Genomic DNA, 16872 nt, shown 5'->3' on the forward strand with positions numbered 1-16872 from the left:
ACACCAGCACCACGTGGGGGTGGTGCTGGCTCTGGGTCACCCCAAAATCTGAAGCACCCAGGGAAGGAGCTGCAACCCATGGGCTCACCCAGCCACTGCCCATCCCTGGCACCCCCATTTCCCCGGGAACAGAAACATGGGACCTCCATTCCTTATGTCCCACTGCTTGTGCAGCCCCCATCCCAACACTGACATTCCCTAGGATCTCCATGGCCCAGCACCACATTCCCAAGGAACCCCTTCCTGTTCATTCCATCCCCTGAAATCTTCCTAGGACCCTCCATTCTCCCATCCCATGAACTCAAATCCTTGGAGCCCACATTCCTCTGGGACTCCCATCCCTGAGTCCCCCCAGGTATGGAGACGCCCATTCCAATGGCACCCCCATTGCCGGATATTCCCCCTCCTCAGGACCCCATTTACCAGTGACCCCATTCCTGCCTCCCCAAAACCACCGAGTTCCCAACTCCTGGGAACCCCATGACACATTTTGTCCCACCCACCCATGTCCCCAGCCTGTGGCCACCCTGCCCCCACCAAGGGCCACCTACGCATGAGGTCAAGACCTCACCTCGCTTCCTTCCCCTTCATCCAAAAAGCTGCCAGCCAGGGGAGCAGTGGCCACAGCAGCGAGTGACAGCCTGTGCACATGGCTGGGGACACCGGGATGGCCGGGAAGGTGGTGCTGCTCCTGTGGGGTGAGTGCCCCAGGCACAGGCATGATACCCCAGGGATGGGGAGGGAAGGGGTCACAGGGGGGCTGTGGGGTCCCCTGAGGTCCCCAATGCCAGCAGAGCCAGTCCATGTTACCCACAGTGGACTTGGGTAGGGCTGGGGATGTAGAGTGGCTTTGGGGACAGGAAGAAGGGGGCAGGTATTTGGTGATGGGGATGTGGGGACAGGAATGTGGGGACTGGCACCTTTGGGCTCAGGGAGCTCTGAGCATAGGGAGAAGGGAACTGGGATGCACGGACAAGAACCATGAGGATGTGGCCATGGGGATGGGATAATGAGCTGGTGGGGGTGACCTGGGCCAGCATGGGCTGTGTCCGTGGTGTCCTTGTGCCCGGGGTGTTCTCAGTGTCCCCATGTTCTGCCTTGTTGTATTCATATTGCTGTATAATTATATTTCCTGAGTCTCATCCCTTCTTGGTGGTTTTCTCATGGCAGATCTTCACAGCAGTGGTGTTGTTGCTTCTCGGTCAGGGCTCCTCTCCCAGGCTCTCCCTGACCACCCCACCCCCTTTTATCTCAGTTACCTCCATGGGCTACAGCTGCTGCCCAATCAAGGACATCACAGCTGCAGCCCATTTACAATAACTAGAATCAGGGCAGGGTCACTAATACAATACAAAGAACTTTTACTGCCATTCATATATTTACAATGCATACAATTACTCAACCCCCTACACTGCCTCAACCCGGGGTGGCCTCCGCGTCCCAGTTCCCAAAGTGTCTGTGCCAGAGGGATGTGGTACACGGGTGGCTGTGACACAGTGTCCCCCTGCCTGTCCAGACTTTTGGGTACCACCCACACACTTTCCCACAAGAGCATCTGTCCCCACGGGGACACTTTGGGGACAGCCACCACACCCCATACCCCATGTGCCTCTGTCCCCATGGTGACACCCCCACTGAGCCCTGTCCCTTCTCCCTTCCAGCCCAGACCCTCGGCCTTGCTGGTGAGTCCTCAGGGGATGCCATGTCCCCACCTCGCTGTCCCCAGCCCAAAGCTGGCCCTGGCAGCCTGGTGTCCCCTGTCACCCACAGGTGCCCAGACCACCCAGATCCTGGTTGAGCCCCCCTGGAGGCCAGCGGTGCTTTGGGACCGGGTGACACTGACCTGCCAGGGCTTGGGGACTGCCGGTGCCACCACCTGGTACAAGGACAGGCAGCGTTGGTGGCAGAAGGGACAGGACCGCCTCAGTGTCACCGAGAGTGGCACCTACACATGTGACAGACCCAGCACTGGGCGCAGCCCCCCCGTGACAGTCTTAGATGGTGAGGGGGGTTCTTTAATGATCATGGGGGCCCCAGAGCATTAAGGGTGGGCTCCATTCCGTGGATGGCCTCACACCCCTCGTGTGACAAGAGCCAGTCCCCTGCACACAGGGACATCCCAGTGCACCCCAGAGCACCCCAGAGCACCCACATGTCCCTAGTGCTATGGGCACCCACCTCAGAACAGTCTCATCAGTGAGATGTGACCTTCCTGTCCCACAGACCAGCTGGTGCTGCAGGTGCCAGCGCGGGCACTGCTGGAGGGGGACACCTTGACACTGCGCTGCCGGTGCCGGCAGGACAACCATCTCACCAGGGTGTGATTTTACCGGGAGGAGAAGGATCTCAGGAGGTCCCTCAAGGGGACCAAGCTGTCCCTTTCACCTCTGCAGCTGCAACACAGCGGCCGCTACCGATGTGAGGGCTTGGTGGGGTCCTGGCAGTCACAGTCAGCAGCAGTGACAGTGACAGTGCATGGTGAGCACCCACACGGCTGGAACTCCAATATCTTGACAACCCCAAAGCCACTTCCCAGTGCTCTCAGACTCACAGTCCTCACCTCTCCTCTCCTTCCCAGAGCTCTTCTCGGTCCCAGTGCTGGAGGGTCCCCGTGAGCTCACTGAGGGGTCCCCCCTGACTCTCAGCTGCCTCAGCACCCCCAGGCCCCTGCGGCCCTGAGCGCCCCTGCTACACGTGTTCTACCGGGACGGGCAGGTGATGGGGGGCCCCCAGGCTTCCCCGCAGCTGCTGGTGCCCACTGTGAGGGTCTTCCACTCGGGGCATTATGGCTGTGAGGTGCACTCCCAGGAGGGGTCAGTGCAGAAGAGCAGCAACCGGCTCCTCGTCACGGTGTGCAGTGAGTGCGGGGATGGGCACGGGGAGCCCCCAAAGATGCCTCGGGTCCCCCACACTGCCTGGCATCTCCCAGCCCTCCCTCACGCCTGCTCTAGGGCACCCAACCTTTTCCAGATCCCTCCCTGCCCCCCCCGTCCTTTCTCGGGTCTCTCCCCGGGAACCCCAGTCCGTACATGGGTACCCTCATCCTTCTCTGGTGCATTTTCTGTGTCCTGCCATCGCTGCCCCGGGTTGCTCCTAAGCTCCCCCCATTCCTGGCTTGTGTTTCCCTCCATCCTTCGTTGGGTCCCCTCCCCCATCCCTGGGCCCCTCCACCCCTCTCTGAGGTCTCTGCACATTGCCCAAGTCTCACCATCCCCTCCCATGGCCCCCGTACCCTTCCTGGTATTGCCCACCTCCCCCTCCAGCTGTTCCCTCCCTGACCCCCTTATCATCCCTCGGGGTTCCTTTCTAAGCCCCCCTCCCCCAATCTCTGCACCCCATCTCCCTCACTGGAATTCCCCTGCCCCTCCTTGACACCCCCCCCCAGGTCCCTCACTGTTGCCTGGTGTCCCACTCTCCCGCAGGGGTCCCGCCCTCGGGGGTGTCCCTGTCAGCACAGCCCCCTGGGGGACAGGTGGCACTCGGGGACCGACTGGTGCTGAGCTGTGCAGTGGCCATAGGGACAGGTCCCCTGTCCTTCTCCTGGCACCGGGAGGGCTCGGGGGCACTGCTGGGCACTGGCCCCCACCTGGAGGTGCACCACGTTGGGGACAATGACAGCGGCCAGTACCGGTGCCGGGTCAGTGACGGGGAAAGCGTGGCCGAGAGTGACCCTCTGAATGTCACCGTCCTGGGTGAGCAGGACCCTCGGGCTGGTGATGACCCCACCCACAGCACCCCATTCCAACTCACCAGGTACAAGTACCGTCTCTGTCCCCGCAGTGCCCGTGGCCAATGCCACCATCAGCCATCATCCCGTGTCACACCAGGTTCATGCGGGTGACAACGTGACCCTGCACTGCTCAGTGCAGGTGGGCTCAGCCCCTGTCACCTTCACCTGGCTGCACAACAGGCAGGAGGTGGCCCGGGGTCCCCTCCTGCAGCTCAGGGACATCGATGTGGGACATTCGGACACCTACCAGTGCGTGGCCACCAACCAGCTGGGACAGGACGAGCACCGCGTGTTCCGGGCACTCAGCCCAGAGCTGGCCCTGGAGGTGACACCTGGCTCATCGTGGGTCACAGGTGGGGTCTCAGGGGGTCACCAGGGTGTTCAGGACTCCTGCAGTTCAGGGTGACCCCAATGTGTCCCCTCTGTCCCCAGCAGTGGCTGTGAATGTCGGCAGGACCCTCCTGTTCCTGCTCCTGCTCCTGGCTGTCATCGGGGGCTGTCACTGGTGGCACCACCGGGGTGGGTGACAATGCGAGGGGTACAAGGTCCTACAGGAACTGGGGGGAAGCCCTACACACTGGGGGGGCCATTGGGGCATCACCCAAATCCCCTGAGCTGGAGGAAGCTGAGCCCCCAGTGACCTTTGCTTGGGGGTCTTTTGAAGGGTCCTGGGCTGTCCCAGGAAGGGCCTTGAGGAATATTGGGGTGACACTGGGATCTCCTGGGGGCTTTTAGGGAGGTGTTGGAGAGTTGTGCAGGGATGTTAAGAGCTCCTCAGGGATTCTGAAGCAGTTTGGAGGCTTCTCTGCATTCCATTCTTGGGGTTCCTGGAGGCTTCAGGGGTGCTCAGGGGTTCAGGGTTCCTGGGGAGGGGGTTGGAGTACCTGGGTGGCTCAGGTGTTCTGGGGCTCCTCAGGGGTGCTTTGGGGTGCAGGGGCCTGGGAGTCCAAAAGAAATCAAGTGTCTGGTGGGGGCTCAGGGGTCCAGAGGGCATTTAAAGGTCCCAGGTGGGGTTGGGGCCCAGGGGACACCACGATCACCCAATCTTCTTTTTCTTGCATCTCTCAGGAAATCCCAGGACAGGAGAGTGGGGAGTTCCAGCCATGACTCTCCCTGACCCCCTCCCCAGACACCCCTCAGACCCCCCTATCCCCACAGGAGCCCCTAGAACCCCCTTATCCCCTGGAGGTGGGGGAGGGGCTGGACATGAGGGGGCAGCGGGTGAGTATGGGGGATGGGTGGGGACACGGACATGTCACCTATGGATGTCACCCCAAGCCAGGTGTCTCTTCCTGTCCCCCCCAAAGGACCCCCAGGTGACCCACACAGAGCTGCCAGGACCACATTGGTGACTGCAGGACACCAGTGACATCCATGGAACGTGCTGTGACAATATGGGACACTGGGAGTCCCCATCCCATGGCTCCCATGGTGGCCCATCCTGCCTGGGGTGATGACCACAAGTCAGGGGGGGCTGCACAGGGCCCCCAGTGCTCCCCTTTCCCCGTCCCAGTGCTCCCAGTACACCCATGGCTCCCCAGGCTCCTCCCAGTGCCAGGGGACACTGGACCCATTTCCTTCTAATTTAGTCCAAAATGCAGCTTTTTGGTTAAACTGGCAGCGATGGTGTTTGTTCAGCTTTGTGGGGCTTTAGGAATGGGATTCTCCAGTTCTGTGTTGCCACTAAAACCAAGGGCTGCTGCCCCTTTCCCTACCGCTCCCCATGGAGGCACAAAGATCCCAAAAGTCTGAGAGAAGAAAAATTTCCTGAATCAGCAATGAAAGAACAAAACCAACAGAAACAGCAACAGGGTTCAGAGTCCAAATTGTCACACAAGAAACGATTCCCAGGGGAAGCCACCAACAAAGAACAATCCCCGAACACTTCCTCCCCCATCACGTTTCCTCCATCAGAGGAATCTGGCAGGGTCCTGGACCTTCCTTGCTCTGATGGCCAAAGTGGCCTTCAGGAGGCTCTGGATTCTCTTGTCCCCTGTCCAAAACCCCTCCTCTGCCATGTTCCTCACACCAGGATGTCACAAAGGCACTGAGGAGGTTCCTGAGCCTCCCCCTTTCCCGGGCAGTCAGAATCAGGCCATGGCACAGGGTGGGGTGTCAAAGACAGGAAAAATTTGAAGTCTGGAGACATTTTGGAACAGATGTGTGTGGCAGGGGTGGGCCAGACCTGGCTTTTGCTGAGACAGGGCCCCGTCTGTCCATCATCTGTCAGCCATGGCACACTGGGGACAGTGTGACACTTTGCCAAAGTCAGGTCCTGAGTAACCAGGTGACCAGAAGTTCCAGCTGGGGAGAGGACCCTTGGTGACACAACTGGCTTAAAAGGCAGAGCATGAGATGGGCAAGTCCCTGACCCTATCTGCTCTTGGGGTGTCTGTCCCCTTCACACTGGAACCCAGAAGTTGGCAACTCATTTAAATGAGAAATATCAGCCAAGGAAACTGGAGAAAATTCCTGGAATGGAAAGAAACCCATCTCAGAAAAGTTTTTTAATTTCAAAGATGATCTGGCTTCCAGGCTAAAGTGTAGGAAAAGGAATAACACCTCTTTGCTAGGAATATGATAAACCAGAACAGAACAAACAACACAAATCCAGAACTTTCCCTCCCGCTCAGCCCTGTTGGTTTTTGTGGCAGTTATAACCGCGGCCAGCAGGGGGCGCTGCAGGGAGCACTCCCGGCCACCGCAACAACATCAGCCACCCCACAATACTTTTCACTATCTGAACAACATGGCAATATTTAATCAACAGTATAATCAATAATGTTATATCAATTCATATAATATCCAGTGAAAGTCAACTTCCATCAACTTGTTTCTGTCAATATATACCAGTAAAGAACAGTTACTCGTATTCCCACCTAAAAGCCCTGTAATTTCAAAGTTATAATAGTTCAGAGAGAAGGGGGTCGTATATTCCACCCCAAGGGAGGTTACCACCTTGTTCAGCTTCATTCACAGAGCTGAACAAAGAAACACCATTTCTGCCAGTTTAACCAAAAAGCTGCATTTTTGTCCCAGGAGCAGGGAACCAGGTCCTGTGTCCCCTTGGAACTGGGATGGGCACCAGTAAGCCACCTCATTGGGAGCACTGGGAGGGGAACTGCAGAGCCACTAAGCACACTGGGCTTAAGAGGATCAAATCTGATTTTGATTTATGTCTCAACATATGCTACACATGAGGTGAAAAATAACTGTGTGGGTTTTACATGTGCTGGGAACCCTGTCCCTGGCGAGGCTTAACACAACAGAGAATCAGGGGAGAGAAAGCTTCAGTGATCGGGCTATGAGTGACCCCCACTGGCTGGTGGGACAGATGCCCGAGGAAATATATCTATGAAAAAATGCCCAGGAAATCAGGCTGTGGGAGGAGCCTTTGCAAATAAAAGCAGATAACTGTGACAAAACAGGAGTGTTTTCCTTTGGGTTTCTTGCAGGGATCAGGGGCTCACTCGGAGGGTCAGTTTGGCCCTCCTCCCCTGTGGGATTCACATTATCTGAACCTGGGAGAAGCAGTGAAAGAGGCAAAGAATGATCCAAACCATTCTTATCTCATTTTCTGCTCCTGTGTTGTTCACACGTGGAATGCATTGTGGAAGATTGCTTACCTGAAGGGAATTTGTGATTGGATTCTGGTGTGAGTGTTTTGATTCACTGACCAGTTGAATCCAGATGTGGGGCGGGGCGGGGGACGACTGTTGGCTGACAGTCATGAGATTGTGTGCAGTGGAGTGCAGCTGAGTGCTTGGCAGATTCAGTTTAGATGTAATGTAATATAATACACAATAATATAGTATAATAAAGTCATTAATTAGCCTTCTGAAAAGATGGGGTCAGATGCATAATTCCTCTTGGTCGTTGGGCAAAAATACCACTGATACTGCCCCCACACCGCCTTTTCCTCACGGTAGTCCTTCTTCCCTGTCCGCATCTGTTCTTCCCTGCTTTGCTGCTTCCCCGAGGCAGCTCATTCCTGCTCGTCCGGGACGTTCCTTCATTGCTTTCCCCAATGGAGCGGATGCTGCCTGCACCCACCCACTGCCTCTGCCGCATTTCCCATGCTGCCCACAGCCCCGAGCCTGCTGCACCTGCCCACCGCAGCCCCAGCCCGCGGCAGCCAGCCCAGAGCCACCAGTGCCGCAGCACCAGCCCGCAGCCAGCCCGCAGCAGCCAGCCTGCAGCCATCGCTCGCCCATGCCAGAGACACGCAGGTGCCGTCCTTGGAATTCACGCCCAGCCACTCACAAAGGCCGTGTGGGCTCGCCCTGGCTTGCAGCACACACACTCCATCTGCCCAGCTGATGCCCACAGAGCGCTCGGGCTCCTTGTGGTAACGCTGTCCCTGTCTTCTGTTTCTGTCTCTATCCTTGTCCCTTTCTACTCCCTTCTCTCCACATTCAGTAAGAACACTTACCCTCCTTTATCAATAAACAGTTCTCTGATATAATGTTGCCACTTTTGTGCTTCATTTTCACCTTAGAAACCTTTCAGCAAGAATCTTCCCCGACTCCCCCATTTACAGCGGGATGGGACAGGGGAAGTGGGAGGGGGAATGGGGAAGCCCTGGGTGCACTGCAAACACTGTGGGCAGAGAATGGGGCAGTCCCTGAGGGTACTTGGGCACTTGGATGGGGCTGGGGAGCCCCTGCAGGTACAAGGAAAGGAATGGGGGAGCCCTTGGGGGTACTGGGAGAGGAAATGGGGAGCACAGGGTGCCCTGTGTAGCCTCCCCCTGAGCCATGACCAACTCCCTTGGAAGGATGGGCAACCACAGGAGCCATGGAGGGACCACCCCCAGTGTCACCCAGTGCCTCCCATTTCCCAGAGCATCACAACATTTTGTGTAGATTGTCATAGATGTTACTGGGTTCCCACAGTTGCCTTTGCAGCTCCATGTACGTCACCTGAGGATCCTCCACCGAGGGTGCCAGGGGGTCTGGGTGGGCCCTGTGGGAATAAGGGGGTGCATGGAAGGGGATGAGAGGTGCTGGGGGTTTGGGTAAAAGGCGTATCATGGCTGTAGGCTGCACTCACCTTTCCTGGTGCTTCCTGGCATCTGCAAAGGAAAACTGGAGGGGTGACTTTGGAGACCCAGGGGCCCCCATCCACCCTTGGGAATGCAGAACCACCACCAGACACACAATTCTCCCCAGGCACCCCAGTATCCCTGATGCCCCCCAACTATCCCTGAACCACCCCACTTGCACCAACACCCTGAGCCCCCAGAACCCCGACCCTAGCATGGAGGGACGCTGACAGAACCCCCAACACCCCTGCAGGAACCTCCAACAGCTCCCAGGGCTCTGAGCCATGGTCACTGGGGGCTCAGCTCCTCCCAAGTCAGGGTCCGTGGGTGCCGCCCTATGGCCCCCCTTTTCTGAGGGCCTTCCCACCTCTCTCCTCGACCATCATCCCCCCATTGTCACCCACCCACATGGTGCCACTGGTACCAGGCCACTATGACACCCACGAGCAGGAGCAGGAACAAAAGGGCCCCACCGACCCCTGCGGCCACTGCAAGAAACAGAGGGGGACACATATGGGTCACCCATCACCCCAGGGGTCCTGCACTCCCTGGTGACCCTGAGTGACCCCACCTGTGTCCCTGTGTGTCCCTGTCTCTGGCAGTGTCACCTCCAGGACACTGGGGATGATGGTGGCATTGTTCACGGGCACTGCGGGGACACAGACAGGGCTGAGGCCGCAGGGAGGGCAGCAAGTGTGAGGGGATAGGGACGGGAGGATCGGTGTCGTGGTAGATGTTGTAGATGGGGTTACACCACAGAGGGGTGAGGGCACCCAGGGCAGATGTGGGGAGACAAAAGAATTATTTCTGGGGGCCATGCATGTGCCCAACCAGGGAAAATGGGGGGTCTCTGGGTGCTCCCCGTGCCCATCCCCACAGTCACTGGGCCCCGTAATGCAAAGCCGAGCAGTGCTGTTCCGCATGGCCCCGTCCTCGGAGATGGAATTCTTCGAGGAGAAGCCCCCCATAGTGGGCACCAGCAGCTGCAGGGACCCCTGCGGGCCTCCCAACACCTGCCCGTCCCGGTAGAACACGTGACGGAAGGGTGCTCGGGGCCGCAGGGGGCTGGGGGTGCTGAGGCAGCTGAGAGTCAGGGGGGACCCGATGGTGGGATCAGGGAGACCCTCCAGCACCGGCACCGAGAAGAGCTCTGGGAAGGAGAGGAGAGGGGAATTTGAGAACCCGAGTGTCTGAGGAGGGGCTGTGGGGGTGTTGGGTTGGGGGCTGTAGGGTGCTCTCCGTGCACTGTCACTGTCACTGGTGCTGACTCCTGCCACCCCCAGGATCCCACCCAGCCCCTGCACCTTTAGTGGCCACTGTGGTGCAGCTGCAAAGGGAACAGGGACAGCTTGGTCCCACCGCAGAGGACCCTCCCAGTTCCATCTCCTCTCGGTGGAAGGACGTCGAGGAAAACGTGCTGTACCACCAGCCCCGGCAGCACACTGTCACCGTGTCCCCCTCCAGTAGTGCCTGTGCTGGCACCTGCAGCACCAGCCAGTCTGGGGGAGAGCACCACAACACCCCATTGGGTCACACACTGTGAACCAGGCTCCCCGATTCCAAAATGAGTTCCACCCACACTTGGATGCTCTGGGATGTCCCCAGACCAGGGGACAGGATCTGGTGACACATGAGGTGACCCATGGAGCGAAGCCCACTCAGAGCCCTCGGGGTCCTTGCGTGTGCCAGCCTGGAGACACCCAAACATCCCCTCATTGTTTGAGACTCTCACGGGGAGGCTGAGCCCACTGCCGGGTCTGTCAAACTTGTAGTTGACACCCTAGTGACACGGACAGTGTTGTGTCCCTGCCATAAATGCTGCCTGTACCTTGTACCAGGTGGTGGCACCGGCGCTCCCCAAGCCCTGGCAGGTCAGTGTCACCCAGTCCCACAGCACCGCTGGCATCCAGGGGGGCTCCACCAGGAGCTGGGTGGTCTGGGTGCCTGTGGGTAACAGGCGACACCAGTCTGCCAGGGCCAGTGTGGGGCTGGGGACAGAGGGGTGGGCCAGGCATTCCCCGAAAACTCACCAGTGAGGCCGAGGGTCTGGGCTGGAAGGGAGAAGGGTCAGGGCTGTGTGAGGGTGGAACCAGGGAGACAGCAGCACAGGGGTACAGGGTGTGAGGACAGTCCCCAAACTGTCCCCATGAAGAAAGAGGTTCTTGTTGGAAAGTGCATGGTGGTGCTCTCCTAAAGACTTAGTGAGGCAGGGGGACATGTCTGCTTCACAGCCACCCATGCATGTCCATGTGGTACAGGCACCTTGGGAGCAGGGACACTGAGGCCACTCTGGGCTGAGGCAGAACATGGGGACACTGTGGACACCCTGGGCATGAGGACACCATGGACACAGCCCATGCTGACCCAGGTCACCCCCACCAGCTCATGATCCCATCCCCATGATCCCATCCCCATGGCCACATCCTCACTGTTTTTGTCCCCTCAAGTCCCTGCATTCCCATTCACTTCTCCCTATCCGCCGAGCTACCTGAGCCCAAAAGTGCCAGTCCCCACATTCCTGTCCCCATATCCCCATCCCCAAATTCCTGCCTCCCTGTTCCTGTCCCCAAAGCCACCCTCCATCCCTGTTCCCACTCAGGTCCACTGTGGGTAACATGGACTGGCACTGCTGGCATTGGGGACCTCAGGGGACCGCTAAGCCACTCTGTGCCCCCTCTCCTCCCCATCCCTGGGGTGTCATGTCTGTGCCCGGGGCACTCACCTCACAGGAGTAGTGCCACCTTCCCAGCCATCGGGGTGTCCCCAGCCATGTGGACTGGCTGTCACACACTGCCAGGAGTGGCTGTCCCCTGGGTGGTGGCTCTTTGGCCAAAGGGGAAGGAAGCAAGGTCACATCATGCGTAGGTGGCCCTTGGTGGGGGCAGGGTGGCCACAAGCTGGGAACAGGCTGTGGGCAGGGAGGCGAGAGGATGGGGACAAACCTGGAGGTGACACAGTGGGACATGGGGTTCCCAGGAGGGTGGGGCTCAGGGGGTTTGGGGTCCCAGAAATGGGTGTCCAGGGGAATGGGGGGTCCCTAAGGAATTGTTGTCCTTGGAAATGGGAGAGCTGAGGAGGAGGAGTCACTGGGGATGGGGTTGCCATGGCTTAGGGGACTCAGGGATGGGAGTCCCAGGGGAACGTGGGCTCCAGGGATTTGGGGTCATGGGATGGAGATGCTGGGGGAATGGGAGTTCCCGTGGGAATGGGAGGTTCCGGAGAGAATCAAGGTCCTGGGGAAAGGAGGATTTCAGGGGATGGAATGAGTAGGAGAGGGTTCCTTGGGAATGAGGGCTCCTGGGCCATGGAGTTCCTGGGGAATATCTCTACTGGGATATGGGTTTCAGAGAGGGTGGGGACATAAGAAATGGAGTACTCATGATTTGATTTCAAGGAGAATGGTGGTGCCAGGGATGAGCAGTGGTTGGATGGGCCCATAGGTCCGAGCTTCATCCCAGACTGCCTTAGATTTTGGGGTGACCCAGGGCCCAGCACAGCCCACACAAGGTGCTCGTTGCCTGGGGGTCACCCCAGACAGATACCTAGGGGGTCTGGGTGTGTGGAGCTGCTGCAGAGGTGAGAATTCTGTGGGGCAAAAAGGCCTGCCTGTGGTTGGCTGAGCCCTGCAAGAAGCACAAAACCCAAAGGGAGCCCAAGCAGTGGCTCTGTGAGGGCCTTTGATGGTTTTCAGAGCAAGGCTGGCTGAAATCGCCCCCCTGCAGGTGCAGCTTTGAGGGAACCAGTCTGGAAATGCAGCAATTGATCATTTGCTCCTCTTGAAAAGGGACTAAGAGAACCACAAAACAACTGCAAATCCCACAGCAATCTGCTCAACATCCTGACCTGGACCCTCCTCCTCCTCCCTGCCTTGCTGTCGATGGACAGTGGCCGGATGCCCTGCACCCACCACAGCCGCTCTCTCACTGCCCTCCACACCTGGATGGGGGGAGAAAATTGAGCAAAGGGTTCCTGGGTTGAGACAAGGACCAGGAGAGATCACTCATCAAATCCTGTCACGGGCAAAACTGCCTCGGAATTAGAGATATTAATTGAATTTATTGCTGACAACATCAGAGCAGGATAAGGAGAAGTCAGATAAACCCTTCAATACACCTTCTGCCTGTTGTGAATAACAATGTAGTCATTGGCTTTCCCTATTCTATTGGTTTTTCCAAATTATTTTGATATAATACAGATTGTAATCAGTTTTTCACTGCTTTTGATTTGACAATTTGTCAGCCTGTTTACCCTAATCCCTGTGTAGAACATATATTTTAGTGTGATAAATACATTATAGTTTAGGCTCTCCCAAAATATCAAGATAGAGACAATGCGCATTGCAACATTAACTGTTGCATAAGTAGTTAATGCCTTTTTTTGTGTAACTAAGTGACAACGGTGAGAATAACTCAGATAATTTTTGAAATAGATATTGTTCATTTAAGGTACTGCTGGAGTATCTCATTTGTATGAGAAGAACACATTGAAAAGTAGCAAATAAATAAACATCCAAAAAGAGAATGCAAAGAGGAACTTACCACTGACTCTTGGGCTATCAAGAACTGTCAAACCACAGAACAGGGGAGCCTTGTGAGGACATGAAATATATAAATTTAATCTGCACTTAGGCATGTACTTCATGAAAATGAATCAAAGATCAAACCAAGCATAAGAATTCCCAGAACATGTGAACTGGAAAGTATGTTTGAATATGTATAACACTCCTGAGTATGTATTTCACCAATACAATGAAAAGGTATGTAAGAAGAATTGCTGTAGTTATCCCTGTGCCTCTGGCAGCTGCCAAGCACCCAGCACGCTGTTTACTGACCCTTTTATCCCTTATTAAACATTTAAGAAATTTACAGAGTGAGCCTTGTTTCTCACACAGTTTGACCAAAAAATTTTGAGTACAATAAGACGGAAAAATGTTGTGTGCTCGTTCAAAACTGGGAGGGGGAATGAGGAGCTCCATGGGGTGCAGTGAAAAGGAAGAAGAGACCCCTGAGGGGAAACGATGCCCCCAATGACCCCCAGTACCCTCCAGTTCCCCCCAGTGCCCCCAGTGTCACAGCATGGTCCTGAAGCCCCCGGAACTTCTGCACCACCGCAGGGCCCAAACCCCCTGGTGCACCCAACTCTCTTTGTCCCCAGAACCCCAAGCCTGGCAGGGAGGGGCATCCCCAAACTCCCCCAGGATCCCAAAAGATCCTCCAACTTTCCTGCACAGCCCTACAGGAGCTTCTCAAACCCTCCAGGAGCTCCCAGTGCACCACAATTTCCTCAAAGCCCAGCCAGGGATGGCCCTGGAGCCCAACCAAGACTCTCCAAATATGCCCCAAATTCCCCAGGACCCCCAGCCAAGGTCACTGCAGGCTCAGTGTCCCCCAGCTCAGGGGCTCTGGGTGCTGCTGATTTCTGCCCCCACTCTTGGAGCTCCCCATCACTCCAGGGCTCCCATCACCCCCATTATCACCCACTCCGGTGATGCCACCAGTGACAGCCCCCGATGACAGCCAGGAGCAGGAGCAGGAACAGGAGGGTCCTGCTGACATTCACAGCCACTGCTGGGGACAGAGGGGGACACACTGTGGTCACCCTGAACTACAGGGGCCCTGAACACCCTAGCAACCTTGTGTGACCCCACCTGTGACCCAGGGTGACCCACGTGTCACCTCTAGGGCCTGCTCATGACTGAGTGCCCGGAACACGCGGTGCCCATCCTGTCCCAGCTGGTTGGTGGCCATGCACTGGTAAGTGCCCAAATGTCCCACATTGATGTCCCTGAGGTTCAGGAGGGGACCCTGGGCCACCTCCTGCCCGTTGTGCAGCCAGGTGAAGGTGACAGGGGCTGAGCCCACCTGCACTGAGCAGTGCAGGGTCACGTTGTCACCTGCATGCACCTGGTGTGCCAGGGGTATGGGTGCGATGATGGTATTGTCCACGGGCACTGTGGGGACAGAGACAGGGCTGATGCCGCAGGAAGGGGCTGGCAGCCGGTGTGGGGGGATAGGGGTGGGGGGGATGGGTGTGATGGGGGATGTTGGGGATGGGGTGAGGGGACACAGGGTAGAGGTGGAGGGACCCCAAAAAGTGTCAGGGGGACATGGAGGTGCCCAAGCAGGGGATCCAGCGTGCTTATCGGAGCTCCCCGTGCCCATCCCTGCTCTCACTGCACACCGTGACACAGAGCCGGGCGCTGCTCTTCCACACGGCCCCCCCCTCGGAGCGCACCTGGCAGCTGTAATTCCCTGAGTGGGAGACCCCCACGGCGGGCACCAGCAGATGCGGGGACCCCTGCGGTACCCCCACCACCTGCCCGTCCTGGTGGAACATGTGCAGGAGGGGGGCTCGGGGCCACAGTTGGCTGGGGCTTCTGAGGCAGCTGAGAGTCAGGGGGGACCCATTGGTGGGCTCAGAGGGACCCTCCAGCACCGACACTGAGAAGAGCTCTGGGAAGGAGAGGGGAGGTGAGGACTCTGACTTTGAATCTGCTGGGAAGTGGCTTTTGGGGTTGTCAGGAGATTGGAGTTCCAGCCGTGGGGGTGCTCACCATGCACTGTCACTGTCACTGGTGCCGACTGTGCCCATGGTGACATTTCAGAGTCCACCAAGCCCCCTGAAGCTGTAGCACCGCTGTGGTGCAGCTGCAGGTGGGATAGTGACAGCTCATTCCCATTGAGGGACCACCCCACCTCCTTGTTCCCACTGTAGAATCGCATTCCAGTGACCAACATGTCCTGCCAGCGCTGGCAGCGCAGTGTCACCGTGTCCCCCTCCAGCAGCTCCCACAACAACATCTGCAGCACCAACCAGACTGTGGGACATGGGTGTCCTGTCACACTGGGGATCCCATTTTCATGGGGATCCCCGCATTGGGTCACATGCAGCACACCAGAGATCCCCAATTCCAACACGAGTCCTCCACACTGAGATGCTCTGGGATGCTCACCCTGCATTGTCACTGTCACCGGCACTGAACCTCCCAGAACCAGGACCTCACCCAGCCCCTGCAGCGATAGTGGCCATTGTGGTTCAGCTGCAAACGTGACAGAGACAGCTTGGTCCCATCGCCGAGCCCCTTCCAGTTTCTTCCCCTCGTGGTAGAAGACATCAATTTGACCGTGCGGTTCTGCCAACACTGGCAGTGCAGTGTCACCATGTCCCCCTCCAGCAGCGCCTCCAACAGCACCTGCAGTACCAGCGAGTCTGGGGGACAGAGGGATGACACACCTGATGGCACCAGGACTCCCCATTGGGTCACACCCAGAGCACCAGGGATCCCCAAATCCAACAAGGGGATCACCCCCACTGGGATGCTCTGGGCTGTCCCCAGAGCAGTGGATGGGCTCTGGTCACACAGGAGGTGACCCATGCAGAGGAGCCCACCTAGAACCCTCAGGGTCCCCACAGTTTCCAGGTTGGAGACACCCAAACATCCTCTCAACATATAAAATGCTCACGGGGGAGCTGTGCCCTGTGCCAGGTCTGTCATACTTGTACGTGCCACTCTCGGTGACAGTGACGTTGTCATGTCCCTGCCCCCAGTGCTGCCCGTCCTTGTACCAGGTGGTGGCACTGGTGGTCCCCGAGAACTGGCAGGTCAGCGTCACCCGGTCCCACAGAACCGCCGGCCTCCAGGGGGGCTCCACCAGGAGCTGGGTGATCTGGGAACCTGTTGGTGACAGGGGAAAACTGCCATGTCCCACCTTGCTGTCCCCAGCCCCACGCTGGGGACTACCAGGACCAGAGTGGGGCTGGGGACAGCGAGGTGGGGACATGGCATCCCCTGAGGACTCACCAGCAAGGCTGAGGGTCTGGGCTGGAAGGGAGAAGGGACAGTGATCAGTGGGGGTACCTCCGTGGGGATAGAGACACATGGGGCACAGGGGGTGGGGGCTGTCCCCAAACTGTCCCCGTGGGGACAGCAGTTCTTATGGGAAAATGTGTGTGAGTGGACCCCAAAACATTTTGAGAGGCAGGGGGACATGTTTGTGTCACAGCCACCCGTGCACCACATCCCTGTGCCACAGACACTTTGGGAACAGGGACACCAAGGCCACCCTTGGCTGAGGCAGAACATGGGGACACTGTGGAT

General features: G+C 57.6%; 1 protein-coding gene across 1 annotated transcript in view; it reads left to right on the forward strand.

The window, feature by feature from the left end:
• Positions 1 to 612: 612 nt before the first annotated feature.
• LOC134429289 (Fc receptor-like protein 3) overlaps positions 613 to 16872 on the forward strand; it is a gene marked incomplete at its 5' end in the record, with an annotated part of 79840 nt that continues 63580 nt past the window's right edge. Inside the window, 4 exon segments of the mRNA XM_063176419.1 lie at positions 613 to 679; positions 1662 to 1682; positions 1771 to 2001; positions 2224 to 2478. Coding sequence (XP_063032489.1) covers positions 613 to 679; positions 1662 to 1682; positions 1771 to 2001; positions 2224 to 2478 — 574 coding nt within the window.

The sequence above is a fragment of the Melospiza melodia genome, chromosome 25 (genome assembly GCF_035770615.1).
Source record: "Melospiza melodia melodia isolate bMelMel2 chromosome 25, bMelMel2.pri, whole genome shotgun sequence".
NCBI lineage: Eukaryota > Metazoa > Chordata > Aves > Passeriformes > Passerellidae > Melospiza > Melospiza melodia.